This window comes from Medicago sativa, chromosome 8 (assembly GCF_051527215.1).
Source record: "Medicago sativa cultivar Bolivia chromosome 8, Bolivia_mono, whole genome shotgun sequence".
NCBI lineage: Eukaryota > Viridiplantae > Streptophyta > Magnoliopsida > Fabales > Fabaceae > Medicago > Medicago sativa.
Genome location: NC_140756.1, coordinates 17326475 through 17343500, shown reverse-complemented (window position 1 = coordinate 17343500; position 17026 = coordinate 17326475). Strand labels below are relative to the sequence as shown.

The window sequence follows — 17026 nt, the reverse complement described above, 5'->3', positions numbered from 1 at the left end:
ACAAAAATATATGAGTAGCTAATTTTTCGTCAATAGTAACTCAGTTTTCAACCAAAAATAAAAATAGAATTACAGTGACTAGGTTGGATCACCAAATTCTTCACCTCTAGACACATAAAATGTGTGAATATAATCAACTAATGGTGCTTTACCCCTGTAATATAGGTCATTTCCGGTTTTCCCCCTGTAATTTTTTTTATTTACCTGTAAAAAAATTTGTTTTGGAATACCCCTAATAGGTCATTCAAAAACAAAAATTTCTGCAAAAAAAAAAAAAAGGTTTTTGAATGACCTATTAAGGGGTATTCCAAAACAAAAAATATTACAGGGGAATAAATAAAAGAAAATATTTACAGGGGAAAAACCGAAAATGACATATATTACAAGAGGTAAAACACTATTAATTCTAAAAAAAATGAAGGATGATAAATGAATACCCCTAATAGGTCATTCAAAAACAAAAATTTCTGCATAAAAAAAATGTTTTTGAATGACCTATTAAGGGGTATTCCAAAACAAAAAAATATTACTGGGGAATAAATAAAAGAAAATATTTACAGGGAAAAACCGAAAATAATATATATTATAAGAGGTAAAACACTGTTAATTCTTAAAAAAAATGAAGGATGATAATTTCATGCCAATCTTATTAATTTGTAAGGAAATAATTATAGAAGTATCATTTCTCTATTAAAAAAATATTTGCTCCATCCAAAAATATAAACAAAAATTATAGACCACCCTCCGGTTACTAATATAAGCAAAAATCAACATTTTAGATTCATTCATTAAATGATGTATATGATCTTTATTATAGACCACATGCATCATTTAATGCATATCTAAAATGTTGATTTTTGTTTATAATAGTACCTGAGGGGAGTAATGTATATGATTTAAAATTTATATCAAATACATTTTTTTTTTTGGTTCAATAGCCTAGTGGCTAGATCACACACTTTTAAAGTGTGAAGAAGTGGGGAATCCGGGGTTCGAACCCCGGCCCCTGCAAACATTGTCCCTGGTAGCTACCAACTGAGACTACATTTTTTTTTTTTTTATCAAGTTCGAACGACAACATATATATTATTGTGCGACGACAAACACGACACAGTAAAACCTCTATTTCGTTTTCAGCAGAGGGTTTAGGGTTTTGCAACAATTTGGGATTACCGATGCCAGAAAATAATCCCAAGAAGGTTACCTTCTCCGAAAACGACGCCGCTTCAATCACACAACGGTATTCTTCTTCTTCTTCTCTCTATCTCTCTCTCTCTCTCTCTCTCTCTAACTATTTGTTTGATTAATCATGCTGAATAATCGTTTTTTGTGTTTTGCAGGTATGACACAAAGACCTTATTGACGTTGTTTCAGGAATTATCAAATTACCCTGATACCAAATTTGATTGGAATGGATTGGTGAACAAAACTTCCACTGGTATTTCTAATGCCAGAGAGTATCAGATGCTATGGCGCCGCTTGGCGTATGGTTGTTCCTCGCCCCAAGATTTCAAACAAGGGGACGATGAACCTATGGTCCGTCTCATACTCCCTCCGGTCTCATAGTATTTTTTAGATTCTCATATTTTTTAGATTCCTTGAATAATTGATGTATCCGGTTTGTTTATGAAGCAGATACACCGCTGAAGAAAGAATCCGTGCTTATATTTGAGACCTAGGGTCCATTTGAGTTGACTTATTTTTTGAGCTTATGCAAATAAATAAACTTTTATGGATTATTTATAAGCTTGTCGATGTAGTTTATGAAGAAACAGCTTATGAAGATACAATTTTCGTTAGTGGGAACTTATGAATTAACATAAAAGATTATTTATTTGCATAAGCTATTTTTCATAAGCTAAAAAACAAGTCAATCCAAACGGGTCCCCTATTTTGTTATCTATATTTATATATTTAATGATAAGATTGTCTATTTGAGCGATTTCATGATCTAATAACCTCGTTTTGTTCGAATAGCTTTTGATGTTTGTGTCTGTTATTGTTGGATCAATCAGCAGAGTTGTTGCAATAATCATAGTTGTCAAAGCGGAAACGCGGCGCGGCGCGGGCGCTATTACATGACGCGGACACTAAAACTAAATATTATATTATTAATTAAGGACTAAAAAAGTATGAAAAAAATATATTTAGTATTTATATAGATGAGAGAATTTTATTTTGCATTCACATTTAGACTTCATCTTGATCATATTAATTCCTAGATCTCTAGATCGTCTTCATCTTGATCATATTAATTCCTAGATCTCTAGATCTCTAATCAATCTTTCACTTCTTCCCTTTCTTCTTCATTTTGACTGTAAAAAAAAGGATGATTAACAGAGAACAGAGATGAGATTTTGTGGTTTCTGATGAGATTTTTTTGTTGACCCGTTTTTTGCCCGCGTTGAACCGCTTTTTGCCCGCGTTGACCCGCTTTTTGCCCGCGTTGACCCGCTATTGTTCCGCATTGGCCTAACGCGCGACTCGGTCGCGTTCTGACGCGCTAGGCTGTTTTCAGCCGCTTCGCGCCGCGATCGCGCCGCGTTAGACCGCTATTGACAACAGAGGCAATAATTAATTGATATTTCTGATAATTGATTATTTGGGGCCTGTTTGGATAAATAGCTTATTTGCAGCTTATAACACAAGTGGTTTTCATGATAAGCGCTTATGTATAAGCTCACATAAGCTATTTTTGTAGCTAAAGATAAAATAACGTTAAATGGTTTTTGTATATGTTGTAAGTTATTTTTATAAGCTATATTAAAGAACTTGTGAAAACAAGTTTAAATAAACTTACGAAAATGATCATAAGTTGTCCAAAATAGTCTCAGAAAACTTATGCCAGTAGATAAGCTAATCCAAAAAGGCCTCTTGTTACAAGTGACGGTGCTTATGTGGGCACTTTACAAGCTGTTAAGTTAAGAACAGATATACCTGAGCTAACTACTGTTGGTATCTGTGATCTTTAATCATTCAATTGTACATGATTTTGAATTACTGCAATGTATTGGAAAGCACCTTAATTTCGGTCTTCCCCTAGTGCCTTAGTTCTGGAAACTTTTAGCTGCCTTTATTTGAGCATTCGGCTTCGTCACTGTGCTGGGCGTGTTTAGTCTCACATCACATAGAGATATGTAGTAAGTAGTTCATACAAGGCTTGAGTAGTCATCGCCTTAAGCACCAGTTATGTGGTGATGCATTAGACTTTTAAGTCCATATTCTATGACTAATCAGTTATAGTCAGTATCACAATGCATTAATTCAAGGCATCATACTGGCACAATTTAATTTCGGTTTATTCTGGCACAATTTAAGAACATTATCATTATTCTGCATATTATTTTAGTCACAACCACCCTTTTACATGTACTGCCTTTGTTACTCTTCCAATTGCCATTTCCAGTTAGGTTTGCACAATCAGCTGTACTCTTTTTTTTATTTTATTTTTATTTTTTATTGAATTTTTGTTTCGTAGATTCTTGGATAGGTATTGTACTTTCATGTATTATTCATGCTTTTTTGTTTTCATATTTTCAGGATGATGATAGTGACCTAGATTGCGAGCTGGAATCATTTCCTTCCGTACATGTTGAAGCTACATCAGAGTCCTCAGCATGTGCGAAGGTGAATTTACTAATATACTAATTATTAATTCTATTTCAATATTTTAAAATTGTGTTCGCGACTTAGCTAGTTACATTTTACTTTATCATATTATCAGACCTCTATTAAATGAAACAGTATTCGTGGCATATTTCTTAAATTTTGTCTTATTTATAAAGATCCTCAATGGAATCACACATTTAAATTTTGCAAATTTCTTTCTGATTGTGGGAAGCTTTATAATTGTAATTCTAGTAAAAATGCGGATTCTAACAGATTAATATCTGACAGTGATGCGGCTTGCCTTATCATACAGCTATAGGACTAGTAATGTTTTTACTGAAAAATATGGTTTTTGATAGAGCCTATTTTTGTTGTTTGATAGATAGTCCCATTTAGTGTGGAATAACCAAGTTCTTTATGGTTTCAATGTTTAAACATCTTGTATATGCTATTTGTTGTTCTTCAATTTTGACCAGCCTGGTTCTCGGCGTTGTTTAATCATCAGGTGATAATTGCTTCCCGCACGCTAAGTGAATCTTCCCCTAATAGCTCAACAATTGAGGCTCCAATGACTGTAAATTTTCCAGTTTACCGTTCATCTAGAACTTCAAAGGAAATTTCACAGCCCTCTAATTTGACGGAACAGACAAGCATTACGTTTCCAGTTACTGTTCAGAGACAGAAACTGCGAACTGTGTCAGCAACAGATGCTTTAGAAACCAAGAGAATAGTTGGTGGTACCAGTACCACAGCTTCCAAAAGGAAAAGAAAAGAATGGTCAGAGGAAGAGGACAATCAGCTACGGGCTGCTGTTCAGAGATGCGGTGAAGGGAATTGGGTAGCCATGGCAAAAGGAGACAGATTTCCTATTAAGAGAAGTGCAACAGAATTGTCTCAGGTGGTTTTTCAACCCTAAAAGTTTATGAATTACGTGGCATTTTCCATTCATTATACCATTTCTTTATCAGCAATTCAGCATGCATTTGTATTATGTATACCAGCGGAAACACGGGCACTAACGTGCCCGTCTTATCCGTTTTTCTATTGCGCTTAACGGTATATCTATTTATCACATCTTATAAACTTTTACCATCTACCTCCTTTTAAAGTGCAAAATGTTCCGCTTTTATTTTTTAATAAGATATTGTTCCTCTATTTTACCATATCCATAGCCACTGCTATTTAAATCTGAGAATTAAACAACGACATATTAGCAATTGAATCATAATTAATAGGTTCAAGAGTAATACTGTTTAATTTAGGTATAATTGAAATAGGCTACACTAAAAAATTATGTATCCCCTTTATTAGTAGTATAGAATAGATTTCATGTGAGGCAACATGTTTATCATTATTCCTTCTGATTAATAGCTAGAAGTATATGTGAACAGTCATGCCCATCAGGGCAGTGAAGAAAGGAAAGAAAATACGTTTAAGGGTTTAAGTTCTTCAAAATCATAAAAAGGGGTAACCTGCTGCTACAAAGCTTCTGCCACGAGGGATCCAGAGAAGGGGTAACCTGCATCCTTCCCTTACATTTACAAGAGGTCTATTCCATAACGTCAGCCGATGACTTTTTATTCACATAGCCACAACATATCAATTTAGTGTGTTTAAGATTTGATTGCTTGGTGGTTGTTGAAATTTGGGGCCTAACTCATCCTTACAAAACCGGTTTGTAATGTGTGGAGTGCCTCCTCTTTATAAACTCTTCTCAAGAGTCCTATCTATCCGATGTGGGACTAAATCCACCCCCTCAAAGCCAACACGATGAGGGTGTTGGAGGCTGCAATGTAGGCAAACCAAAGGCCGCAATTTAGGCCACTAGGGGGGCCCACAATAAAGGCGGAATTTCCAACAGTGGTCATAGCCCTATAACAGTATGAATTAATCCTCGAATTCTGCATTATATAACAATATGTAGTTTATTTAATCTTTGGCCTAGATTGTCACCAAGATTCAATATATGTACACTATAATACACTTATCTATTACATTTGCCTACCAGCCTGATTTTCCCTTAAATTCAAAACAGATAGGTTAAATCATTGAATGCTCATTCTCTGTGGTTGATACTTTTAAAATGATCAACTTTGCTAACCATGAATATTTATCAAAATTCATTCTGGTTTGTGTTATCATGTTGATTAATAAGGTAGATAACGGTGGCAGGCATTGTTTTAAGTTAAATATTGATAGGTCACAATCCATGGATTCCTATAGATGGTTGATTTGTTGACATGGACGCTAATAAGTTGTCTTATTCTGTGATTTTTCTAACATGGCAGTCTTGGCAGATCTATACCAGCCAGATCTAGCAGCTACTGTAGTTGTGCCTGTTGAGGCTGGCCATATTTAGTGTACATATCTGTAGTCTGTACACTGTTATGTTATCTCTTTCTTGATTCTAAAAGGATGAAAGAAAAATCATCAGTTGAATAACAAGTATGTGCGCGCACACTGCTTGTCTTTCTTAAATATTACATTTTACTGGAGTCTGATGACTGATGGTACTAAATTTATTTTAAACCGTTGTCATCTAGTCAGGTCAGATGTCTGGGTATCACCCGGTTCTCCCGGGTTCAAATCCCGGCAACGGAGTTTTACAAATACTGCTCTTCAAGCAACTTCTGATATGTATAAGATGTGTAATGTTTAATCAGCTATTTTAGGTCATAGTAAAATGAATATTTGTTTTGCGATTAGTTGATAATGCTTGCAAGTACAGTTTTGTACTAATTGTTTTGTTTCCATTTCACCTTCATTGTTAATTGACTATTAATACTACACATCTCCATGGTCTATCCAATACTCTCTTAGAGGTGGAGCGCTTTACGAAAGAAAGACGGCAGTGCCAATTCAGGATCCACTGCGACCACTGTGACAACCAACACAGAATATACTGCTGAACAGTTGGCAACTCGTCACTCCCTAAATTTAGCCCTTGACAAGCCATTCAAAAAGTTTACTGCTCCTGGAATGACTGATCCCGGTAATAGTCATTTAACTCTTATTTTAATTTATTTTCTAATTAATCCAATTCCAGAATTTGCTAGTTGTATTTTCTCATTGTTTTCTTTTTTCCTTGTTCGCCTGAAGTCTCAACAATTGACGGAGTCTCAAGTTAACTTTATGTTATGATGGCTCTAGTTGATGATTGTCGAAATATTTAATATCTTTTCTAGGCTTGGCAACAGGGACCCATTATTATAATGATCATAATAAATGTTTTTTTTAATTTAATTTTTATATATGGGCAAGGGGAGCCCACTTGGGTTGTCTGGATGGTGTTGGCTTGGGACCTTGGGGTGTGCTCCTCTCAAGGTCTCAGGTTCGATTCCCATCTGTGCCAATTTCGGTGGGCTAGTCCATAAGATCTGGCTTTAAATGGGAACCCACAAGTGGACGGTGGGATGGGATCTCAAGGATTAGTCGGTCCTTGGGCCGAATATCAAGCTTTCAAAAAAAATATATGGGCGAGGGGCAGGGCAGGAAACCCTACCCCCGTCGAGGGTGGGCGTGGATATCCATTTTCCAACTACGTCCATAAATATTCTGGAAAATGCATTGTTTATAGTTTCATTCTTTCAATGTAAGGCTCGTGAATCTAATGGAAAAGTTGATATCTGAATAATTTAAATGATTGCAGGTAGGACCTCCACACCAATTAAAAATCAAGAGCACTCTCGTAGCACGACGCAAGTCTCCACAGTTTGTAGTTCGGTAGCACCTCAACGTCCGTCTCAACAAGCTTGTGGTCCCCTGCGAAACCGAAATTGGCCTGTGAAGCATGCATCTCCACACATGGAGGCTAATTTTTAAACTCTTCAGCCAACAATCCGTCTTCACTTTGAAGGATGGTTTTTTTTGCATATCGCACAAACTAACTGTTTGGACCCCAAACCCCTCTCCCAATAGTTTTCATATTACTTCTTCTCTTTAATAGCAGTAAATACTAGGGCATTTAATACGGCACATAAATCTTCCATTGTGGAAGGAGAATTTTGCTGGTCCATGGAACCAAATGTATGAAAAAGCCGCTGCAACATTGTTTGAAGGTGGAACTTTGACCAAACTTTTATACTCTTGATTGAGTTATATACATCATACAAATTAAACAGAAAGTAAGATGTTTTATCCTATGTAGGCGAATGTGTAATCCAGTATGCTTTACATAACGAAAATGAACTCTTTTGCAAGAAGAATGAATCTTCTTTTTATAGAGGAGACAAAAAAATTAAGTATTGCATGCATGACTCATGTCATCTTAACCACTTAAAAACTTCTGCAAGTTTCTTCTTGTTTTCAAATTCTTGCTTTTGATGACTTCATAACTGCATTCATTGTAACCACCTTTAAATCCCCACTTGCGCCCTTCTAATCTATCAGTTATTTTTTAATGAAAGTGCTTTAAATTTTCGAATTCCATCAGAAATTGCATTCTTCAAATATTGCTCTGATGATTCTTGAGGGCATGCTTTGTGTGCATAAGTAAACTTGGCCCATTATCTTTGTCTTGAGGCGAGCCTTCAAGATGTAGCCGAAATGTTCCATATGTAATTCTATCAGCGTCCTCGAAAATAACTATTTAAATCTATGATATGCTATGTGGACAATAAAGTCTTTTCCGTCTTGGATTAGAACTAGTTTGCGACCCGTGCGCGGATGCACGGGTAAATTTATCTTCGCAAAACACATGTCACAACAACAAACAATCGTAAATCAATGCTTGACAACACGTGTATTGACAAAGGACAAAGGAACCTCAATGTTCGTATAACGCACGTCTCGTATACGACGTACATTACACATGACCACTGATCAACATTATGTTCGTTTCGTCCAACGACAGGCCACATACTACATGACGCACACACAACACGGACACGATAGGTAGAACAAAAATACCAACAAATTTTCCATAAAAAATTATTGGGACCACTCTCATATTCTAACCATGCAAATTTATCTCATAAATGGTAATTTTTGTCCTTACATGTTCCCTCAATGGCCAACAGGTAGAAGAAGCAAAAGCTGTAGAAACATCACTGTCAAAGACCACTAAAGATGTTGATCAGTTGACCAACGACTATGAACAGTAATCCAAACAGTACCAAAACAACAACATAGTCAAGTATAGCAACATCACCATTATTTTGCACAATACCTCCTATAAATACATCACCTTCTTCAACAATCCTCACACCATTCAAACATAATTTACCACTACTAAACAAATGGCCAAGTGTTTTCTGATCTGCATCACTCTACTTGGATTAGAATATCATCCATCCATCCCCGTGAGCTTAGCTTACTTGGTAAAGGGTATGCATAACATATGCAGGGGTCAGGGTTTGAACCCCGGATACCCCACTTGTTCTCCTTTAAGGTGAATTTCTCTAACCGCCAAGCTACTTGACAAAAAAAAAAAAAAACTATGATATCATGCGAGTTACTCAATAGAAACGTATTTTGCTTTATTTATATACCTTATACGAAGTATGTCCTTGAAATAATAGAATACCACAGGTGGGTGAGTATAACTTGAGTTAAAATTATATCGTTAGTGTAATTAGCAGTTGTGTTATTTAGACGGAAAAAGCGGACACCGTTATCCCAACACCATATATGGATAATTATGGACATTGTATCCGATGGAAAAGAAAAAGGATTCGGGGATACGGAAATAGCTGTGTTATTTGAACATTTATTTATATGACAACTTTTGATATAATTAAAATTTTACAAAGAAAATGAGGTATTAATACAAAAAACAAAGTAATAAAAAGAAAAGGTAAAAACATAATATAAGTATAAAACAGAAAGTTGTCACAAAAGTTATAAAAAAATGGCTATTCAAACATCATTTCTCATACAGAAAAATAATATAAAAGTAAAAATTGTATACATAATTGTGATGAAACTGATGATGTCAAACTTTGTGGTGTAATTAGGGGAGAGGTGAATGGACCTTTTTAATTGTTTTTCTCTCATCATGTCTCTCAATTTTTTTTAATCTTATCATTAATCTTTTTACTCTTATTTTTTATATTAAAAGTTAATCTCACTTTTTTCCATTTAATGATGAGATTGACACCAATTGAAAAACATGAGAGAAAAACATTTGAGAAGATTCATTCTCGCATAGTACAATTATTTTCACAAGTTTATGTTAAATAAATTTCTTACAAAGTGTGACATTATTTTATTCTCTTCTAAATGTTAGAGTGCTCTACATAAACAGGAGCAAATTGAGACAGATTCACACGTATTTTTGGTGAGCTTTAAACTTAAAGTTTAACTGAACTTACACCATAATTTGCCCAAAAAAATGCTGAAAATTACATAAAAACAACTTTCCCTAGAAATCAACAAAATTATAAACCACTAGTACAATTTCAATTGCCTTGCCTTACATCTAATACTATTGTAGACACTCAAAGAGTAGATGAAACCTTCATCTATTCAGAAATGTTTTAAATACAAAGAAAATTCTAATTTATAGGGCAAAGATGCGCATAAAGAAATTTAATAAGTAAATCATTCCTGTCATATGCAGAATTGAGTGGAAGTCATAAGATGCTTTGAAAGAACATATGAATTGAATGATAAATAGATTATGAGTTTAACTTTGTCTTATAACAAAAACAACAACTAACATTTGTCATTTAAACAAAAAACATAGTTGAGAAGTGTGACGTATAATGAAATCTTCGCGATTAAATTATAAATACAATATAATCAACTACCCTATCATTTTTTCCACCTAGACTATCATATTAGTCACTCCAAAAAAAATGTGTTGCTGTGCAAAAATAAAAATAAAAATACTTGGTTGAGTACAAACATATAGACACATTGTTTTAATTGTTTTTATTTGGAGTGACTAATATGATAGTCTAGGTGCAAAAATAATTCACCTAGACTATCATATTATACATCATTTAATTGTTTTAAAAGTACACATTATTAAATTATTTTCACTTTCTATCTTTTATTATCGATTCTTGTGTCTATCCAAGACTTTCTTGCAATGCAAGTCATTGCCATACATTGTAAAGAAACTTAATTCTTAATAATAAAGAAGCTTGAAAGATAAAATAAGAACAACAATCATATGTGTGCACTCCTAATATTTTAACATCTATTCAAGATCTTATTTTTCTTCTATCTCTCTATTCTTACCATGTCACCAATATATCACATCACACTCTATATTTTTCCCTCTCTTAAGATATACAGTTGGGGTATGAATCTTAGAATGATAATTCTTTCAATAGCATTTTCTTTTCTTGACCTCAAAGTGTAACTTTCAACTTTTACATAATGAATAAATTTGATAAATAAGAATATACCTTCTTTCTTTTTAAGGGAAAAATAGGAATATACCAATCAACCTATCATGTATGTAATGTATGATGATTATTGTATATAAGTAGTGTATATAACCCAATGTTGACCATCAATATTCACCTTAAGACCATGAATTTTAGCAAATAAATCAACAGCTCTTCTAACCCCTTTATTATCAGCAGCAGTAAAATAATCATGCCCAAAAATAACCCCACCCGGTCGAAGAATCCGAAAACCCCGGTTTATATCCGACCAAGCCGATAAAAAATCATGACCCGCATCAATCTCAACCAAATCGGCCCAAACACCCCATTCACAAAGCTTCGTCAAAGCCGAACCGCTTGAAAATGGAACCGGTAAAACCGAACCGGTTTGATTATAACTAACAACATTCATAAGAAACTGATAATAAAGCAAAACGTCACCGTTTAAACTCGCAATGTATTTGAACTTGTCTCTGAACCCGGCCCAACCACGAAAATCATCGATACATAGAATCTGAGTTTTTAAACCGAACCGTTGAGTTAACTCGGCCATGTGAACCGCTGAAGCACCGAGGAAAGTTCCAACTTCAACGATGATTTTTGGTTTCACTTTACGAATTAAGTTTTCGAAAACGGCACCGTTTGAACCCCATCCTTTGATTTTTTTACTCCGGCGAAGGTGCTTCGCCGCGTGCGGCGGAGGAAAGTCGGTGAACGGCGAGGTTCCGTTGAAGATGAGGGAGATGATTTTCCGGCGAATATTTTCCGGTGGGATTGGATTGATGCAGTGAGTTTTGACTCGAAATGGGTCGAGGACGATGGAAGAAATATACGACGGCGACGGTGGTAGCGGTGGCAGCGACAGCGGCGACGACGGCGGCGAGAATTTTGGTGGTGAGAATTTTGGTGAAGAATAAGAATGGGATAAGTAACCTAAGGTGTAAGATAGCAAAAGGAGGATAAAATACGCCGCGAGTTTTGAAGTTTTAATGATGTTAGACCATTTACAATGGTCACCAACATTAAACACCCTTCAACACCCACTTTTTCAATTCCCAACACTCCACATCATCTTCTCTCTCTTAATTCAACACTCATTCAACTTTAACCTCTCCAATGGTTTTTTCATTCAACACTCTACCCCACCACTTTTTATTTATTATTCTTATATAAAAATCTCAAAACCAATCAGCAAGCAGCACCTGTCCTTAATCATTCCACAATTCTTCTTTCTCCCTCTGTTTTATGCTTTCCACGCAACATGTCTGCCTGTGTTCTGCAAGCTCCATATTTAATCCAATCAAACTTGGACGCGTGGCAATTCTGAGACATTAATTTGTGTTGAACCGGTTCAACACCTCCCTCATCCATGTCATGCTTGCAGCACATTAAACACTCCCATTGCAGGCCTTTTTGTGTTGAATGTCAGATTCAACACAACCATTGCACATAGTCTTATTGACAACTGAAAATCTATTGTTATGTTCTGTTTTCATGTTTATAGGAATTTTCGAACTTTTGTTTCTCTTATGTTGTTGTTTTGTTTGAATTGGAATTTGGAAGGAGTGTTTTTTTTTTCTTCTTTTTTTGAGCTATTGGAAGAAGAAGTATAGAGTGTGGACTAGAGATAATTAGTGACCACAAAAATGGTGAAGACGAAGAAGAAGAAGGAGATGATATATGTTCTTCAAAGTGAGAGTTGTGTTTATGGATTTTGGTGGTAATGTTGTTATTTTATCCTTCAAATTTATGTGACTAGTATTTAATAAATAAATAATTAAAATAGTTTAATGTATTGTATAATATATTTAATTCATCCTTCAAATAGAACATGGTTGCTTCTACTATATAGATTTGACTAGTTTTTAATAAGAATAAAATATTTCCTTAAAAAAATATTAGAAAAAAATATTTGATTATTGAGAATTGCGTTTTGCAATATTTTTTTCATCAATTGATTTAGGGGGATGTATTGGATTAGGATTCTAAGAGATTTTAAAAGGCTTTTTAATTATGAAAAAGTTTTGTGGTATTCAATCAAGACTCTTTGCAATTTAAAAAAAGTCTTGTGGTATTCAATCAAGATTCTTTGTCATTTTAAAAAAGTCTTGAGGTATTCAATCAAGACTTTTCATCACTTAAAAAAAGTCTCATGGTATTCAAAATCATTCAAATTTCAAAGGATTGTTTAATAAATTAGATTTTGATGGATTTTGTGAGATTGTCTAGTGAAATATTAACAAAAAAAAGTCTTTCATGAAGACATAAGATTTATTGGAATTGTTTTTCTTTAAAAGTTTTTACTATCATCTCTTTCTTATCCCTTTCTTCCTTCCCTCTCTCCTCTCTTCCCTCTCTTCTCTCTCTCTCTCTCTCTCTCTCTCTCTCTCTCTCTCTCTCTCTCTCTCTCTCTCTCTCTCTCTCTCTCTCTCTCTCTCTCTCTCTCTCTCTCTCCCTCCTTCCTCTATTTTCTCCCTTCTCTCCTTCCTCTCTTCCCCCTCTCTCTATCTCTCATAAAAATAAAATAAAAAATAAGAGCATGTATTCAAAATATTATGATAGAGAGTGTGTTGTAATCATTTCTTTTCAATGAGTCCTTAAAAATTCATAAAATCTTTTGAAATCTTATAAATCTATAAAATCCTTTAAAATCTTATGATGTAAATCCATTGAAATCCAAATTGAAAATCCTGATTGTCTTTTAAAATCATGAAAGTCATTAAAATCCTTCAAAATCTTTTAAAATCTTTGAGACTTTTTTAAGCAAAAATTGTCCTTCAAAATCCTAATCCAAATCCAATACACCCCAGTTGACTTTTGTTTACGTAGTTTATAAGAAGAGAAATTGTCGTATCTTTGGACATAAAGAATCTCTAATCCATCAATAAATTTGATAAATGAAATTTTTCTTTCCTTTTGTTGGTTGAAATAAAAAAAACATAATTTGGCTTTAATTTTTATTTATGTTGGTTAAATCCTCTCCAAAGTATGTATTTGTTACCTACATTTTGATCACCTTCATTCTCTTTGTAGGGTTTCTTGTGCTGGATATAAATTTTTGTTGGTATTAATATATTTTATTTTGTCTTCTTAAAATAAAAATTATAATGTTTTTAAATAGAATAGTTTAAATTTGTTCAAGTCAAATATGTAGTCTAAAAAATAGTGTCATTATCATAATTTACGGAAATTTACTTTGAAGAATATGATTTTAACATTTTCTTTCTATTTTCAATCTATAAGACGTGACGTATGGTATTTAATAAGATATTTTTCACCAAATTTAAAATACTAGTACGCAATAACTAGTTTGAAAGGAGTGGGGATGAATAACAGAATAAATCAATATACACCCAGATACAGAATTTACGTGCCTTGTTTTTTATTTTGAGAAATTACGTGCCTTGTTTTAGAAGTTAACAGATAACACTGATATATACTCTATCATCGTTTATTTTTTAATGAAAACATGTTAGGAGAATTAAGGAATTTAATGTGGCTCTTTTGCGGAAGTAGTACCAGAGGTTGAGGATGGAAAGGGACATGTTGTGTCATAGAATTTTAGTGTCACCGTTATGGGAAGGTTGGAGGTAGGATTTGTGTATGGAAGGTTAGTCTTTTCTTCCTGGCACACCTTGTGCTGGGAAGTCTTGACCATTTGGTAATATGATTTCATTTTAACTTCTTAAAAAAAAAAAACTCACTTTTTTAATAGTGATCCCCTTTAAGTTGGTATGTGATGTTGGTTTAGAATCTTAAAGTGGCTCTTCTCTCAAAGTTTCAGTTCGATTTTTCTCGGTGTCAATTTCAGTTGTTAGTTTATATATAGTTTTGCTTTTTGTTCTAAATAGACACTCACAAATGGATAGTGGAATTAGTCCGTCTTTAGTAACATATCGAGTTTAAAAATAAACAATAAATTAGAGAGAGAATATTAAAAAGAAATTTTATAGCGGACAAAAATTAATTTTGCCAATTCCACTAAAAAGAAATAGTTTTGCCGAAAATAAACCACCATTTTTGAACATTGGATAATTTGATCATCTAGATTTATAAAATAATGATGTAATATTTTAAATCAATAAACATCGCTATAGCTAAATAAATGGTGTGGCATAATCGATATTCGATACAGATAATCGAGTCTTTAAACAAGTGATCAAATCTTTTTTTTGACAAGAAAACAAGTGATCAAATATTATTATATTTATATTTTCCCTCAAAAAAAAAATTATTATATTTAATTTACAAGCCAAAAATATATATTTATATTATACTTAACCAATTTTTTTTTTAAAGATGATTTAACCAAATTTTGAAACATAATTTATTATGGCTACATCATATACAATATGAAATTGATTTTTTTTAGATCTATACTATATCATAATATTATTTGATGGAAATATTAAGTATATCATCTTTTTTGAGCAATTTATGTATATCATCTATATTTTTCTTTCAAAAAAAAATGTATATCATCTAAATTTCGTCTGATATATCAATTGCATTGCATCCAAATTAATATATTCTTCGGTATTGGTTTCATTAGTGGCTTTTCTAGAGACAGGATTTTATTTTTGAAGAATGAGACAAGATCATTATATTGAGTAAAAAAAAATAAGATAAGATCTTTTTGTTGGTTTTGGATATAAATTAGTATTTATTTAATTTTTGTTTCGACCAATAGTATTACTTACTTGATTCCTTATACTGATTAAATTAATAATTATGTAGTAATAAATTTATAAATTTTTGTTACTGATTAAATTAATAATTTTGTAGTAATAAATTTATAAATTTTTGTTTTGCCTATCAATTAATAAATTATTTATGTATGTGTGTGTATAAATATTGTCTAAGAAAAAAGATAAGATAATATTGTCAATACATTATTATAGAGAACATGGACGTATTATTTAGGGGAAATAGTGTTTACTCAATTTATCGATTTTCTTAAGTGTCATGTGTTTCTAACCTTCTTTAAAAAAAAAAAGTTTTTCTAACCTAATCGATAAAATAAATTAATAGAACTGATGATGGAATCAAAATCATAAAACATGAAGAATTTCCCCTTCAATACCTAATGAAAATAATAAAACATTAATATATACACAAAAAAAAAAAAACTAGGTCATCCTTCAAAAAAAAAAAAAACTAGGTCAAATCTCCATGAAATAAAATATAATGGAGTACAAAACAAGAACTTGGAATTTTATACGAAAGCTTCCAGCTCATCAGCATGTCATGGTTTATCACTCTTTGTTTGTTTTTTCCATTTAAAATCCATTGTATCATCTTTCACGCAAAATGATCACAATATATAATCTCATTATACTATTTTAAAATTGAGTATATTTGGAGCAGGGTGGGAAATGTTTAATTCATCAACCACTACTTGACACAAGTTTTTTTTTTTTAGAGGTACTTGACACGAGTTGTTGGTGGAAATATATATTTCAAGAAATATATATCCACCAAGAGATTGAACACAAAATTTCCACCCACAACTTATATTGAAAATATATATATGTCTATGTCTTTTACATGTTCAATATTTAATTCATTTATAGTCGGACCAATCATTCACACTTAAATTCAACTACTCAATTTGAGTCCTTTACATCCTACTCCGTCAAAAAAGAAAAACTCCTTGAATGCTATAATCTACTCTCATTGTATGGGTCACATATTTTATGTATCAAACATTTAGTTCATTCATAGTCGATGTATGACTTGTCATTCACTCTTGAACCCAACAAAAGCAAGTACGATAATACAAATTACTTATGAATTATGATATAGTTACATTTGGATGGGACTAATTGTGATAATACATTTAATCACGACCCATATATTAAATTTCATAACTTAATAACTTGAAACTACTCATAGACAGCATAAGGAGTGTGAAAACCGTATCACACCTCTTTTTAAGTATTTTTAGAAACCCAATTATCCACTTAAATTCATGCACCTCTTTTGAGAGTCATGGACCACGCTATTCTTGATAACCCTTTCCTTTTGTTTCCTACTTTGAGTAGGATCTACATTCTCTCATATCACGTGATCAAATCTCA

At 33.0% G+C, this 17026-nt stretch overlaps 2 protein-coding genes across 2 annotated transcripts; one reads left to right on the top strand and one right to left on the bottom strand.

Annotated features, from left to right (window-relative positions):
• Positions 1 to 1110: 1110 nt before the first annotated feature.
• Positions 1111 to 7751, top strand: LOC146897445 (uncharacterized). The gene is made up of 6 exons (XM_085734552.1): positions 1111 to 1240; positions 1341 to 1536; positions 3541 to 3627; positions 4115 to 4507; positions 6430 to 6601; positions 7259 to 7751. The coding sequence occupies exons 1-6, from the start codon at positions 1176 to 1178 to the stop codon at positions 7429 to 7431; spliced, it is 1086 nt and encodes a 361-aa protein (XP_085590678.1). The 5' UTR covers positions 1111 to 1175; the 3' UTR covers positions 7432 to 7751.
• A 2959-nt stretch (positions 7752 to 10710) lies between these two features.
• LOC146897444 (S-adenosyl-L-methionine-dependent methyltransferases superfamily protein) lies at positions 10711 to 12235 on the bottom strand. The gene is made up of 2 exons (XM_085736418.1): positions 12216 to 12235; positions 10711 to 11977 (listed from the first exon to the last, which is right to left on the bottom strand). The coding sequence occupies exons 1-2, from the start codon at positions 12233 to 12235 to the stop codon at positions 11032 to 11034; spliced, it is 966 nt and encodes a 321-aa protein (XP_085592544.1). The 3' UTR covers positions 10711 to 11031.
• Positions 12236 to 17026: the final 4791 nt, after the last annotated feature.

Bases quoted from the DNA above. Each gene is read 5' to 3' on its own strand.
- LOC146897445 (XM_085734552.1), top strand. From the start codon at position 1,176: ATGCCAGAAAATAATCCCAAGAAGGTTACCTTCTCCGAAAACGACGCC. The intron at 1,537-3,540 runs GTCCGTCTCATA...TCATATTTTCAG, and splicing joins AAGGGGACGATGAACCTATG to GATGATGATAGTGACCTAGA. The intron at 6,602-7,258 runs GTAATAGTCATT...AAATGATTGCAG, and splicing joins TCCTGGAATGACTGATCCCG to GTAGGACCTCCACACCAATT.
- LOC146897444 (XM_085736418.1), bottom strand. From the start codon at position 12,235: ATGGAGCTTGCAGAACACAG. The intron at 11,978-12,215 runs GCAGACATGTTG...TGGGTGTTGAAG, and splicing joins ATGGAGCTTGCAGAACACAG to GGTGTTTAATGTTGGTGACC.